General features: G+C 39.3%; 1 protein-coding gene across 4 annotated transcripts in view; it reads right to left on the bottom strand.

Annotated features, from left to right (window-relative positions):
- Window positions 1-232: 232 nt before the first annotated feature.
- lrrk1.L (leucine-rich repeat kinase 1 L homeolog) overlaps window positions 233-15,289 on the bottom strand; it is an 80,339-nt gene continuing 65,282 nt past the window's right edge. For 2 of the 4 annotated variants that reach the window (XM_041586876.1, XM_018253272.2), the window contains 10 exons: window positions 14,251-14,448; window positions 11,914-12,194; window positions 11,167-11,361; window positions 10,680-10,831; window positions 10,368-10,485; window positions 9,640-9,753; window positions 8,026-8,870; window positions 5,779-5,880; window positions 5,357-5,530; window positions 3,564-3,739 (listed from right to left, as the gene is read on the bottom strand). In XM_041586876.1, coding sequence (XP_041442810.1) covers window positions 3,667-3,739; window positions 5,357-5,530; window positions 5,779-5,880; window positions 8,026-8,870; window positions 9,640-9,753; window positions 10,368-10,485; window positions 10,680-10,831; window positions 11,167-11,361; window positions 11,914-12,194; window positions 14,251-14,448 — 2,252 coding nt within the window. In that variant the 3' untranslated portion in view covers window positions 3,564-3,666. Of the gene's footprint in view, window positions 492-3,563; window positions 3,740-4,558; window positions 5,531-5,778; window positions 5,881-8,025; window positions 8,871-9,639; window positions 9,754-10,367; window positions 10,486-10,679; window positions 10,832-11,166; window positions 11,362-11,913; window positions 12,195-14,250; window positions 14,449-15,289 lie in introns of those variants that run through there. The other 2 variants (XM_041586877.1, XM_018253271.2) reach the window with 2 other exon arrangements.

Genomic DNA, 15,289 nt, shown 5'->3' with positions numbered 1-15,289 from the left:
TTGCATCTTAACCAATCTGGTAACTAGGGTCCAAATTACCCCAGCAACCACGCATTGATTTGAATAAGAGACTGGAATATGAATAGGAGAGGCCTGAATGGAAGGAACAATAATTTTGTAGCCTTACAGAGCATTTGTTTTTTAGAAGGGAGTCAGCGACGCCCATTTGAAAGCTGCAAAGAGTCAGAAGAAAAAGGCAACTATAAAAAAAAAAAATGGAAAAGTTGCTTAGAATTGTCCGTTCTATAACATATTAAAAGTTACCTTAAAGGTGAATCACCCCATATTATCTAAATCTTTTGTTGCTCTTCTTCTAAAGTGAAACAACATAAACTTCAGCCTGTCACTGTACTTATCACTTCTGATCACTCATCTTCTCCTCTGCCCATAGTGTGTATCTGGCACCCCAAGCTTCTCAGGTTCCACTCTTCTACATCCGAACCATTTAGACTTCTTGAGATCAAGCTGAAGCTTCAAGCTTTGCTCAAGCCCTAAGAACATAACAAGGTTAGAGATGCATACATTTTCAGTCACTCTGCTATAGGAGAATCACCCCAAATATTATCATGATGGACATCAGGTCCGGACTGAGAATTAAAATAGGCCCTGGCATTTCAGGTACACAGAGGCCCAATCAGTCCACACAGAGGCCCACCCAGCCTCCACCAGCCCACTAAATACTGACTTTCTATGGCACCTTATAGCAGCCCCTCTGGCATTTGCCAGAAGCCACAGATTGCCAGTCCGGGCCTGATGGACATCAGGCTGTGTCTCCTTTTCACTGAATTTGGACCCTCCTTGGGGAAAATACTGTAGGAACATCTTTATATCTATCATACATAGCTTCAAAATCTTTTGCCCCTTTACAAATTACTTGAACATAGAGGGCCTCATTTATAAACATTGGGCACATTTGCACCTGGGCAGTAACCCATTGCAACCAATCAATGGGTAGCTTTTTTCAGCCAGCTGCAAGGAAAACAATGAAAGCAAACATCTGATTGGTTGCTATTGGTAATTGCCCATGTGCAAAATTGCCCAGTGTTTATAAATGACCCCGAATGTTTGTAAATACAGAGATGTTACATGCGGTACGGTTGTGTTACACTTGTCACTTCCTCTTGTATCTGTTACATGAAATGTTCTTATAGGTACTGTAGTACGTGTTTTATTAAGTATCGCTATAGGTTACGGAGACAACATCCCTCAAGTTTGATTTTTAATATAAGTGACCCCTAAATTAGAGGGCGGGATTAAAACCCTTACAGATTGGTACCGTTTGGTCAATACTGCTTAAATGCCTTTCTTTCACGATTCTGATCAGCTCTATAAAAGATGTATTAAAAGGTGCCAGTTGATCAATATTTGGTAAATTTACCAGGGTTTTATTAGTACAGAAGTACACACATACACGTTTTATTTTGGACTCATAGTAAATTCACATAAGCTTTTAATAGTTTTTCAATAATTTGCCTTCTTCAGACTCTTTCCAGCTTTCAAATGGGGGTCACTGATCCCATTTAAAAAACAAATACTCTAAGGCTACAAATAATGTATCATTATTGCTCATCTATTCAAGCCCTCTCCTATCCATATTCCAGTCTTTTATTCAAATAAGTGCATGGTTGCTAGGGTAATTTGAACTTGAGAGCCGCTGATTAAAAAGCTAAATAACTCAAAGACCACAAATAACAAAAAATGAAAACTAATTGTAAATTGTCTCAGAATATCACTCTCTCTAAATCATACTAAAAGTTAACTGAAAGGAGAACAACCTCTTTAAAGGGATGTGAATCTACACTATGTTGAAATCACTGACGTATTGTTTTTTATTCTATGCATTATTTTGTAATTTGTCTAATGTCTAAATTCGGAATTTGAAATTTTTAAGTAATTTGTTGTTTGATTATGAAGATGTAACATCTGTCATATGGACTCTTTACACTTGTAGTGTATTATCTCATACTTGTTTATGAAACTAATAAACATGTTGAGAAGAGAAAGCACTGACGTAATTACCATACAGCAGACCCTGCGGCTGTGGGGGGGGGACCCTGGTCCACAGGGTCTGCTGTATGGAATTTCCTTCTTCCAACCCCTTCTGCTTCCTAATGTTCACTGGTTGACCCCACGAACAGGCCCACAGCAAGGCAGGAGGAAGGAGCTTTGGGGCCCTCCGTATTTTTTTTCTTGCAGTGGGGGGGAGGGGCGGTCCTTGGTAGTTACGCCACTGGTTGAAAGCATGCATTAATATAGGTATGTCAATTATTATATTCCAGGACATATTGTACATTAGATAATTGGCCACAATTGACTAATAGGTGCATACCTACCAAATGCTGTAAATTAAATAGAGGGATGTTTTAGGGCCTTTCGGCTATTCCCCTGATCTACTCTGACCATGGCCAGATACATCAAGATACGCTTATGTCACTGGGGACATGGCTTTTAAGTGGCCAGTTATAGCAAGAAGAAGCCATCTACAGGAAGGTATAGTGTCCCTTTCACAAAGATCTCCTGAATCATCCCTAAAGCTGGTCATAGACGCAAAGATCCATCATATGAGAGAGAATCATCATACAATCGGACTTTTCCATCTCCCGACCTGCCACTAACCATTCTGATCAAATAAAGTATAAAAGAACAGATCAGCCAATGTTCTGCCCCTGACAACAATCGTACGAAAGTTATGTCCGACAAAAGTTAGTGACAGTCTCCCACTGAAAATCGTACGATCAGTAATACACGCAGAGATATTATCGGCAGCCGACAGAAATCTTTTAACTTGTCCGATCGACCAAACGACCGATCTCCGCCGGACGAAAAAATGACGGGACACTCCACACACGACCGAAAATCGTACGAATCCTCGATTCGTACAATCTGATCTTTGCGTCTATGGCCAGCTTTAATCAGGACTATGTAGATATTAACATAGGTCACCACACATTCTTTTTAAAATATCCCATGTGAAATGTTGCTCCTCCTAGCTTTGTACTGTAAGTATAATCCTTTGTTTCTGTATGTAGGTAACAAAACAGTTTCAGTGAAAGGGGAAAGTGCAGACAGGATCGAGTTTTTGGCCTTGAAATCCCTCTGGAATATTCTCATAACTATTCTCCTTAAAATAATATTTCCAGGAAAGGATTAAAAAAACACATTTTCTAGGAAATGATTCATCGTCTTCAGTCAGTTTAATGCAGCAGGAGGGGGGTGCTGCCGGGTAATTAGTGAATGAGTGGAGCATTGATGCTGCTGAATTGGGGTCTCACTGCAAGCAAAGTACAGTGATATACACAGAGAGCTTTGTAAGCCCACAAGAATTGCTTTAGAGGATTTAGAGGAGCTGTTTCTCACATACCAAAAGAAACTGAAATATTTTGTAAGGACCCCCCTGTAGCTCTGACATATAAAACCGGTATCCAATGAGCCCCTTGAAGGCTTTGCTTGGGAATGGGAGAATGGTGCCATGGAGCGTGTATGTATTGAACTCATAAGAGCATAGAAGTGACTTACAAAATAAATCCCACTGGCTGGCACTTAAAGGGACGATCAACGGTTCCATATAAACTCATTTATACACATTCCGTACAGAGATCTCAGTGGGTGAGTTGTGGAGCCATGGCTGTGCCAGTAATTCTGTGTTTCTCCTTTAATCGTGATCCTTTATTCTTCCCTACTGATAGCATTGTGTAACTGATCACAGTGTTGGCAGAAAATGTGGCACACACACCCAGACCTGATACAGATGAACAGAATGGAAGTGTTTATTTACTGTGGATATGTTACTGTATATTACACTATACATATATCCTACCAGAAATAATCAACGATGAACAACATTTTTTGCCAGGTTTGCTGCAAAAAAAAAAAAAAAAAAAAGGCCATAGACTTCAATGAGTGAAATTTGGCAAATTTTTCACCATTCTGCAAATTTTCTGAGAAATGGGCCAGATTCGCCCATCACTACTCCTCATAAAAATGACCGAAGTGTGTGTGAATGGGACCTTAGACTAGAAAACCTTAGACTGTAAACTCAACTGTAAAGCACTTAATAAATGTGTTGTGGCTATATACAGGTATGGGATCCGTTATCCGGAAACCCATTATCCAGAAAGCTCCGAATTACGGAATGGCTGTCTCCCATAGACTCAATTTTATCCAAATTTTGAAAAATGATTTCCTTTTTCTCTATAATAATTAAACAGTACATTGTACTTGATCCAAACTAACATATAATTAATCCTTATTGTATGTAAAACGATTATATTGGGTTTATTTAATGTTTACATGATTTTCTAGTAGATTTAAAGTATGAAGATCCAAATTACGGAAAGATCCATTATCCGGAATATCCCAGGCCCCGAGCATTCTGGATAATAGGTCCCATACCTGTATCAGAAAATAAATTACACACCCTAGTTGGCAAAGTGATCACTAACAAAATGGGCATCAGTGCAAGACCACATTAGTAATATGTGCAGCCTCGTTGGCAGACAAACCAATTGCATTTGAGATATTGTCTCACTGGAGTTTCTCTATAAAAAATACTCATAAATTCATGTTTGGGGCCTTTAATACACATATATTCCATATTTATTGTACAAAAGTAATAATACATTACAAAAAGTCCACCCAAGCTTAAAAAGTTTATTTGCCTATGTGTGCACTTTAAGTAGCAAGTGTATTTCTTAGTAGAGTGCTTTGGTGCTGGCCGCCTGTATAAATGTGATATTGGAGTATAATCAGAGCATCAGGAATGCATGGGATACTGTATAGGGAAGGCACAAGCTGCAGAATAGAACTAGAAGGGAGACAGATCCCGGGTGCCTTTCATTATGAAACAAGATGTACAGTGGCTATGTAAAGTAATTTAGGGTGTAAGGTTTTATTGCCAACAGCCAAGAATTGGGTTACAGGTGTGGGGGTTCCTTGTTTTACATCACCTCCAGTTTGCTGTGAATAGTGAAACAGCAAACCATAGTATGAAGCATCGTGCCACCGTTTGGATGTGTATATTATATAGTATGTGTGTCTGTAGTGTTCTCACTGGAAGTGTTCAGAGTACGTGATGCTGGGTAATGTAGAAGTGTAACAGGCCAATAAGGTCCCTTCTACCACTGATATAGTGGCAGCTTGTAGAAAGTGCTCTTTTACCTCTGAGTGAGCGTGCAGGGCTTGCCAGAAAATTATCTTAAGAGGGCCTAACGGTTAACACCACATTTCTAGGATTTAGATCAATTCATCCACACAATCAATATTTTGGAGGGAATGTTTTGGTATCACTAAAAAGGAAGCTTTAAGGAAGGCCTGGGTCCAGACCAGATATTAAAAGTGCATGTATTTCTGATGCTACCTCCTCTTCCGCATGCAGTTTTCTAGCCTTCTCAGTTCATCAGAGGCATGATAGAAAATGTCAAACTCCTCAGATCCCCAGTTCCTCCAGACAGACAAGCTGCAACCTAGAGTCTCGCTCTGCAAGCAACACACAATGGAATCCTTGCAAAGAGCAGCAGCTTGGAGATGGACCCTAAGGAAAGCAGAACACGATAAGCTGGCCAGTAATCTAGACATGTAAAACTGGACACTTTGAAAACTACAAAAGCTACAACTTCCATCATCCTTGACTATCCACCCCCCCCCCCTCCCCTTCTGTAAGGCCGTAAGCACATGCAGTGCATCAAATACATATTTTAACAAATGTAAAATAAGACGAAACACACACTGTAAAGTATAAGACTTTTGTGACATCCAGTACTTTAGGGGCACCATGCTTACCCTTGATTTTCTACTATGCCAGTTTGTAACACTGCAATGACACGACCTCTCTGTCCTTCGGACTCCTTCTCCAGTCCTATGATTATGATGTCTCCTCCGCGCCTATAAAATATTTCATGAAGAAGGCAAGTTTGGTGGAAAGAAAAAAAAATAATTTGTAACAAAGCCCGACATACACAAATAAAGACTTGGCTCCAACCCCTGATACATGGAAACAAGTTATATACAATAACCATAGAATTCCTGATATTGATTTAACCTCGGGGGCAGGGGTCTTTACAGCCTTAGTCGTCAATTGAAACAGGGAGTGAGGTATAGGTCTTGTTCATTTTGGCTACATGAGTGGGGAAAAATGCAAACTTTAGCTAATTAACTTTCCTCTTGGAGACATGGAGAAGTGGTTTAAATTGTATTTGGATGTTGCAATTTCCTCAACTCAGAGAGAGTCAATAAAGCTTCTCCTTATAGCGACTCCACATGAGTCAGAGGCATGAGGTCCTGTTACTGAGCAGAGTAACTGCAGAGACCTGTGCATATGTTTCACGTCTCTTCTGGAGAGTGATGTGCTTTTGGGGGCAAAATGAGGTTTTGACAGAAAGAAAATTGTCTGAATTTACTTCAGGCTGCATTTTTACTAGGCTGGTTTTCTGACACAATATAGAGCATTATGAGTGAGAGAAAAAAGCACATAGTGATACACATACTCATGACAACACATCAAACTGCCAAAATGTAGAACTAATAGGAGGTCTTCTGCCAATGTACTAACCTGAGTGTGGGTCAGGCACACATACAGTCTCAGAGGCTTGTTATACATAATGGCACCTCTAAAACATACGAGTAAACAAAGCAACTTTACAGAATTTACACTATCTTCCAGAAAAAAAATTGATTCATATGAAAGGATTCAAGCAATGCCATACTTTATAAATACCCAATATCTATTGAACATATGGATTACTATCTACAACGTACCTCAAGGATTGAGCTATCCTTAGAACAGTGATCCCCAACCAGTGGCTTGTGAGCAACATGTTGCTCACCAACCCCTTGGAAATTGCTCCCAGTGGCCTCAAATCAGGTGCTTATTTTTGAATTCCTGGAGGCAAGTTTTGATTGCATAAATTAGCTGTACTGCCAAACAGTCCACATAGGGGCTCCCAAAAGTCAATCACCGCCCAGCTTTGGCACTCCCAGGAACTTTTTGGATGTCTGTGTTGCTCTCCAATTTTTTTTCACATTTGATTGAGGCTCACAGGTAAACAAGGTTGGGGATCCCTGCCTTAGAAGGTCACATCTCTAGCAGCAGAAGTTGGAGTGTAGGGTACTGCATGGTTTATAATGAACCATGCAATGGAGCACAGAAGCTTCAAAGCTTTGCTGGTTAGTGGCAAATGTAACTGTGCTTGTTGTCATGGGATTCATATATATTCTATTTTTTTTCCAATAACTGCCTGTAAATACTATTCGAGAGAAAAGTGCTGCATGATGTTCATTTCATGGGGCCCATGCTGTTCTGAGCCACCCCCTAAGCTGACTAGGATGCTCTACTTCACTTCATGAACTTTTACCCAGGGCCAGCTACTTCACTTCATTCTGGCAGCAGAAACATACCAGTATTAATAACCACTGCTATGGACACATAGAGTTGGCTGCATCCATACAACACTGATTGGTGCTGCTATGGCTGCCCTGAAAGACCTGATATGGTTTGTTGATGGTCACAGTGTGCCCATAACTGTGACTGTCACTGCTACTATTAGAATGTACCATTTAAAAAAATTTAGTAAAATGACCATCTTGTAGAGGTACATTTTACTAAAATGCAATGGCATCATCCCATTTACTAATATCTAGTTGAAAACCAGCACATCACAAGATAAAGGCCCAATGGTGCTATAGAAATATATAACAGCCATTGAACACCACAAGTGGTAAGAGCTACACTTCTTCAACTGCATCAAATCAGAAACCATTGACCATTGGTTTCCATACTGTAGAGTGGGTCTCACACCGAGGTTGGGAGGAGGCAAAGCAACAGATGCGGGGCCTGGGATTAAGGACAAATGATTGAAATTTTGCAGCGATATGTTCTAGCCTGGATATTTCTAGAACTATAGCATTGTACCTGTAACCATCTCAAGAGTTGTGGGCATGCATGACTAGTAGCTGTACTGAAACTTAAACACTTAAATTTCACTGTAGTGTTTTGAATATGTGGCCATCGTGTTCTAAAATGCATCTCACCTTGGAACCCAGAGCAAATCTTTGACGGCCAGAATCCCAACAGCCTGTACATTAAGTTTTTCTTCCTCTGAAAGAGGTGTTCTAGCCCCCCAGCTCGCACTAGGAATTCTGCGTATCTGTTCTTGGGATGAGTCTGGATCCTCACTATCTGTGGAAAATGGGGCACTACTGTAGCTGACCGGAGTACTTGGCAGACTAGAGGAGGACTTGGCAGTCCCTTGAGGAATGGAGGAATAGAAGGATGACACAGAGCAGTAATCAGTAAGAGAGTCTTGGTGGCTGAGGAGTTGCATACCACGCTCCAGGCTGTAGATGATACTGACGTTTGCTGTGCGGGGGCTATTACAGTTTGTTACTGGCAATGCAACTGGAGCCACATCTGAACAAGGCTTCACAGTAAACATATCCCTCAGAGGACTGATATCACCACAGAAGTATCGGGCACAGAGTAGGTAGGCTGCAGCATTATACATGACCAGAAAATTGGTTGTATCATCCAATAACCAAACAGTCTCCTCTCTGTTAGTGTCTGTACTTGTAACCATGGAGATGATGGATGATGGTGAGCTAAAGGGTTCCAGTCTTTTTGAGATCTCCAGAGAGGTACAGTCCAATACAAGGACACCAGGCCCATTGCCATACCAGACCTCAGAACATTTATTGCAGATCTCCATGGCCAACACTGGGTACGGTTTCTGACGTGGGTCATCATCTGTTATCTTGAACATGGTGCGATTAGCCGTGCGGGAACAGATGTAGGAACAATCGCTGCCTGGGATACCACCACTTACTGGGTACACTGAAATCAGGCTGTCTGAAAGACCAGCAAATACCAAGTAGTTGCCCTGGGTGAGAGATGGAAAAATACACTTTAGCAGATTATATGTGAACTTTTAAGATTATATGTGAAAAGAGTAACACATGTATTTTCATAACTAAAATGAAGGAACAAAGAAAAATGAAAAGTGGAGAGTAATAAGAGTTACCATTATAAAGATGAATATTGTGTCTGGTTAGTTTTATACTTGTGTATAAGCAAAAAATTAAGATAAACAGCACCCCCCCCCCCTCGGGGCCATCTTGCCTGCTGCCCACTGTCAGAAACAAACACTATTTCCCAAGCATCTCTAGGGTAAAGCTCCACCCTCCTATCCGCAGGAGGATGGACCCAACCTCTGATCAGCAATTACTGCAATTACTGCGGACACCAGGGGTGATACTGGGCTCATGTTTGCCTGTACCTTACACATTTGACCCCCAGGGTCAAATCAACCCTTTAAGCTATTTAGTTAGTCGGCTGCACAATTGAACTTGTCTGATGAAGGCTACTGCCTACATATAGTACTGGTAACATTAACAAATATTTGGGCTGGACTACCTTGAACTCATGGGCCACATATACCTTTCCTAAAAACCCTAATTATAATCTATCACTTATGTCTACTTCATACGTGGAGCATGGAATGCCCACCCATTGCCACAGTCTGTGATCACACCAAATGGATCAGTAATATTAGTAATGTTGCTGGTGGGACGCCAGTAAACTTGGAGCGAATATACTTCTCAGCTGGCAAAACAAAATGCTAACGGCAGCATTGGCTATTATTTTCTTACCTTTTCCATATTCACTACAAGGAAGCAGGTCACAATGGCAGGGGTGTCTATCACTTTCAGTGCGACACTTAGGGGACACATGCCCTGTAGACTGAAGATGGATATGTTCTGATCCTGTAGATAAATATAGATTATATGTATTGAGTAAGTGAAATAATTTTTATACTTATATATATTAGGGGCTGTGCACATGGCTAGAAAATTGTAGATCATATAGGGTGCCCATCAAGCAATTTTAGAACAACCACCACTGATAAATATACCAAATATAATATATTTTATTTACATGTGGGTTTAGTTCTGGTATATTTATCAGTGGTTGTTGTTTGAAATAATTTTCAGTTACTTCCAACAACTTGTACTGACAACACTCTGGCTACAAATGTTAAATAGGTTTCAAACACACTTTGTTCTATTTGAACAAACAAAACTGCTCCTTCATATACAGAGTATCCAGTCTTTTCTTGGCATATAATACAGAACTGTATCCAGTTACAATGCTTGAACTCCTACATGCTTGGCTTGTACGTTGCATTTTCCCACAGTAAAATAGAGATAAGTAACATTAATCTGTTTGTTCTCTCATTATATCACAATAAAGTTAAGGCATTTCAAGAATGAAGGCAATGAAACAGTAGCACCATTGTATGTTAACACTATCTCCGAATAAATAAGGCACTCTTTTGTACATCAGTCCTACTGTATGTTCAATATGTTTTCCTTCCTACCTCTGTTGCAATCCAAAGTGTATTCTGTACCCTCTGCTGGCAGGACATTCTCATCCCGGGGCAGCTCAGAGTCTGCACTTCAACTTGCCCTTTCTCAACGTCAACCACTGTATAATTCCTTAAAGAGAGGAGCAAGCTGGTTTTACCAAGCAGAAAACTGTATCTAGAATATCCTGGGACTGTAGTTTCTTACATGGGGGTATACATTTCAATATGCAGTTATAATGCAATTTTAATGAAAAAAAGATCATGCTGGGAAATATAAAGGCCCTTCAATCACACCGAGAAGACTAGCAATACTGGTGTATGTACCTGGATGACCCTGTTCCTACCCAGAACACAACTGTGCTCTCTGGTTCTCTGGATGTGCAGAACGATTCCTGTATCCCACAAGACAGCTGGTACTTGAAAACTGTAAAGCTGGGGTCATTCATACGATGGATGACTGATGCAGCGAAAGGGCGCTATTTGATGGAAAGAGAATGCAACAGAGCTCACAAAGTAGCCTGAATGATTATCATGACCGGAATTAGGTATTTATACACATGAATTGAATTATTTTAGTTCTAAGAATAGACCAGAGGGTTCAACAGTTAATGACTTATGGCGACCATGGGGCTAATTATAGATATATAATCTTACAAGTTCAACATGTCTGCTGAAACTTATTATGGTCAGTGAATATTTCACATTTTTCAGTCACCTCTGCAGTCTCAGATTAGTGGCACATGACTAAAAGATAAAAAGCCTTTACCCAGTAAATCTTAAGGAAAACATTGCTGGCATTGTGGAATTGTACCTTTTCAGGCTTTGTGTCCCAGCATGCCATCATCAGCTCCTGTAGATGATGGAACTGAACTTCTTCTGGGCGTCCAAGAACTGGACGAATCCCCTTGGACAGCTTCTTGGAAATCTGCACCTGGTGCTGGCCCAAAGATGGTCTCTGGCCTGACAATAGCTCATACAGGACCATTCCATATGAGAACATATCCACCTACCAGAAAACAAAGTAAACTCTCAATGTGGCACAATAAGCAGCATATACAAAAGATTCTCCATGTCAAAGTATGGCTGCCCAGCAGAAGACCCGTGGACTTGATTTTGCCCTCCAAATGCCATTTTATAGTATGATGGTTTTACACTATATGGGGCCACAAAACAAAGTATTATTCATAGAAAAAGTTGAGCAGCACTGGTCTAAAGGAAACAATACCAAGAACAGCTTTTTATTTACAATTATGTATCATTCCACCAGTTTATCCCTCTTTCTACCTCTGGGGCCCCTAACAAAAAGTTGTACCTCTTTAGGGGGCATTTGAATGCAAAATGTCTGGCAAACACTGGTATAAAACTTAGTGCTGATAAAGGAACTACAGAATATACAGGAAGCCAGATATACATGACCAATGTCCTATCTAAGACATAACACGGTACAACAGATAAAACATGTAGAGTACATGTCATAATGGTCTTCCACAAAAAAGATTAATTTCTTTGGCCACAAAACAAATATTAATTAAACACAGCCGACCCATTTGAGCGTTACCTTTTCATCATACACGACCCGAGGACGGATTTCAGGTGCTTGATATCCTGGGGTGCCTTCCACACCCAGAGCTCCTTCATGGAATGACAGCCGTGAAATGCCATAGTCTGAGAGTTTGATAATCACAGCTTCCTTGACATCCAGCGACCAAACCAGAATGTTATCAGATTTCAGGTCGCAAAATATTATATTCTTTTTATGAAGGTAAGAAAGTCCAGAAGCTATTTGATAGCAAACGCGCTGAGTGAGCATGTGACCAAGAGGCATAAATGAAGTTGCAGCTATAAGAGAAAGACCAATCACATGATTAAGTACAGACATAAATGGAAAAGAATGAAATAAAATTATTTAAATCCGACTATCAACAGAATATCACTGTACACAGAATATCAAGGTGAGACATCCCCCTAAGATAAAGAAAAAAGAGGGATACATATATATATATATATATATATATATATATATATATATATATATATATATATATATATATATATATACACATATGCGTTAAACAAACCTGGAGCTGAAGTAAAAATCCTCAAGTAAGTGTAGAGGATATGTTGGAAAAGGGTTTTACAGCTTAATGTCAGTTCCCATTATATCACCATATGATTGTGATCAGTTGCTAGGAGAGCTTTGGCTTTGGTGGTAACGCTTCAGGTTATAGAACATGTTTTATATAAGTTTGAGCAGCAAAGCTCTTCTAAAATGAGTCTGCTGTGAGCTACATAAGACAATATAACTAAATTTATCAGGTTAACAAGCTTATTACAAGACTCTAGTCTAGGTGTCACATTAGACCCCTCCCTGACCAGAACATGCTTCTTTTACAGGAACATTGCATCCTAATAATTTAATCTATTAGTTATTGATTGCCCAGAATCTCAACTTCACTTATTTAAATCCATCTGAAATTCTACTGCCCACATCTCACCTCCCTCTCCACCTTTTTCTTCCCTTTTACTACTATATGGCTATGGCTTTAGGTCAACTAAATAAAATATATGATTCTAATTTTCTTTTTCAAAGCACTGCACTCCCTTGCACATATATATATATATATATATATATATATATATATATATATATATAAAAAAGGCCCCACAGTGGGTCGAAACGTTGGATGCACGAGTGATGTACGAATAAAAACCTTTTTTCACATGAATTTGGAGTGCGGGTCCATCCATAAGAATTATACATTTGAATTTGACCCAGCACCCACAAACAGAAGTTGGAGTTAGAGTGCAGGTACCATCTGAACACACACACATATATATATATATATATATATATATATATATATATATATATATATATATATATATATATATATATATATATATATATATATATATTTATATTTACTGTCATCTCCTCTATACTACCTTCTTAGTAGCTCAGTTGTTCTGCAATGCTCTACCATCTTGCATCAGACATGCTCTCACATTAACCCTGTTCTCAGACCATCATTTTCTAAAGGTAGCATTTTCATTGTGTTCCTAGTGAATTGTCACTATCCCCCCCCACCCACATTTTTGGTTTCTGTGTCTCTCTCTCTTATATACTGCAAAGGACATCATTCCAGCCCTGTATTGAATTTTTTATTTAATTAGTCTCATACAATTAATTGACATTAACTGTATAATTATTTGTATCCATGCCTTGAAATGCACTGTGTACACAATCAAATATATACAATGAAATATGAAATATGGCAAGCAGTTTGATTTTCACCTAAGAACAATAAAGTTTGTGGATAGTTATGGCCCAACATACATTACAACTGTCTGTGGACTTCAATTTTTTTTTCAAACGGCTTCTCTCAAGTAACAACATGCCAGCTACGTGTTCAGTTTCTTATGTATGTATTTGAATGCTAGCACAGCAACACAAAACGGAACTTTAAAATGTTTTATATGGCCTCAGTGGGACTTGATATGTTTATTATCTGAGAATGTTGGTTTACTTATTTTGGCCCACTTTCAGTTTCCTGTTTTCTTTTTTTAAATGACAGCATATGATTTGTGGGGATTGGTATGGTGCAATTTTTCCCAACGTGCAAAACCATAACACTGAACTTTATAAAAATAAAAAAACCAGATGTATACAGGTCTGCTTTATATACATACCAATGAGATCATTATTTGCAATACAAACAAAAAAAATCATGCAAAGCAAACCCCTACAAATTTCTGTTTGAAGCTTTTAATCCTAAATCCTGTCTGCCTGGAGGAGTGGGTGGAATTGCGCAAGGGACTCAAAACACAAACTTTATGGCTAGTAACAATTATGTTATCTGAAGAGTAAACTGATCCCTGACTGAGAGATAGTCACCTTGGGCTGTTGCTGCCAGAACTGTGTTGAGGCTCCCAAGAGGTGCCAGCTCTAGGGCAAAGCACAGTGGGTGGATGCTGATGCCAATCAGGGATACAATGCAGGGGTGCTGCAGAGTATGGAGCATGCTGGCCTCCTGACGGAACTCTGAGAAGTTTCTCATGGCATCCATTGCCTGCAAGTGCTTGAACATTGTGTCTGGAATAGGTAAGAAGAAATCTTTCAATTAAGGCTCAATGATCAAAGGTTCTGTATATTCTCACCACTTGGAACACACAGTACTCCAAGTCCATTTACTAAAGTTCATAAAAATTGTCTATAACCCATTGCTCATTATAGCTGAGAATATTCTTGCGACAAAATTAACGCCGCTGCATGTTTACTAAAGTAACTTGTTTTGTGATAAGTTGTGTTAATTACGCGAGCGTAGCAGTTAATTTCAGCATTATTTCTGGCGAATTATGAGATTTAAGGCGCTCATTTAGGTTAACTGCATAATCTGCTTTAAATCTTGCAGATTTTTTTTGGCACCACTGCCAATGGCCACACTAATGAATATATATATATTAATGAGTTTATATAAAATAGTACTTATTACCAGTCTATGACGTGTTATTAAATATACTTATGCAATCACTAGTTTTCATTGCTTATGTTTAAAAAAAACTGACTATACTCCTCTTTTACTATAACATATCTGTCTTTTTTTTCACATAATGCCACTCTCTGGTAGTGACAATTCTGGCTATAATCTTTAGCAAGCCTTAGGAGACAATTTACGCAGCACAAATGTGATAATAGGTGTTAATTTATATGTTTCGCCAGAATATTCGCAATTACAGAAGTGCTCGCACTTTAGTAAACTTGCTCGTGCGGATTTTCTGTTGTTTTTTCTGGAGCAACCTATTATTGCACCTTAGTAAACAGACGCCTATGAGTTCTAGCCCAGTTTATATGACTTATCTCATTATTTTATCCAGTGACATAACAGCCCATCTGCCAACATTTAAACATTTGGGTTATAAAGTCGGGAAGCTAT

The sequence above is a fragment of the Xenopus laevis genome, chromosome 3L (assembly GCF_017654675.1).
Source record: "Xenopus laevis strain J_2021 chromosome 3L, Xenopus_laevis_v10.1, whole genome shotgun sequence".
Classification (NCBI taxonomy): domain Eukaryota; kingdom Metazoa; phylum Chordata; class Amphibia; order Anura; family Pipidae; genus Xenopus; species Xenopus laevis.
Note: the sequence above shows the minus strand (reverse complement) of the source record. Positions and strands in the feature narration are given on the sequence as shown.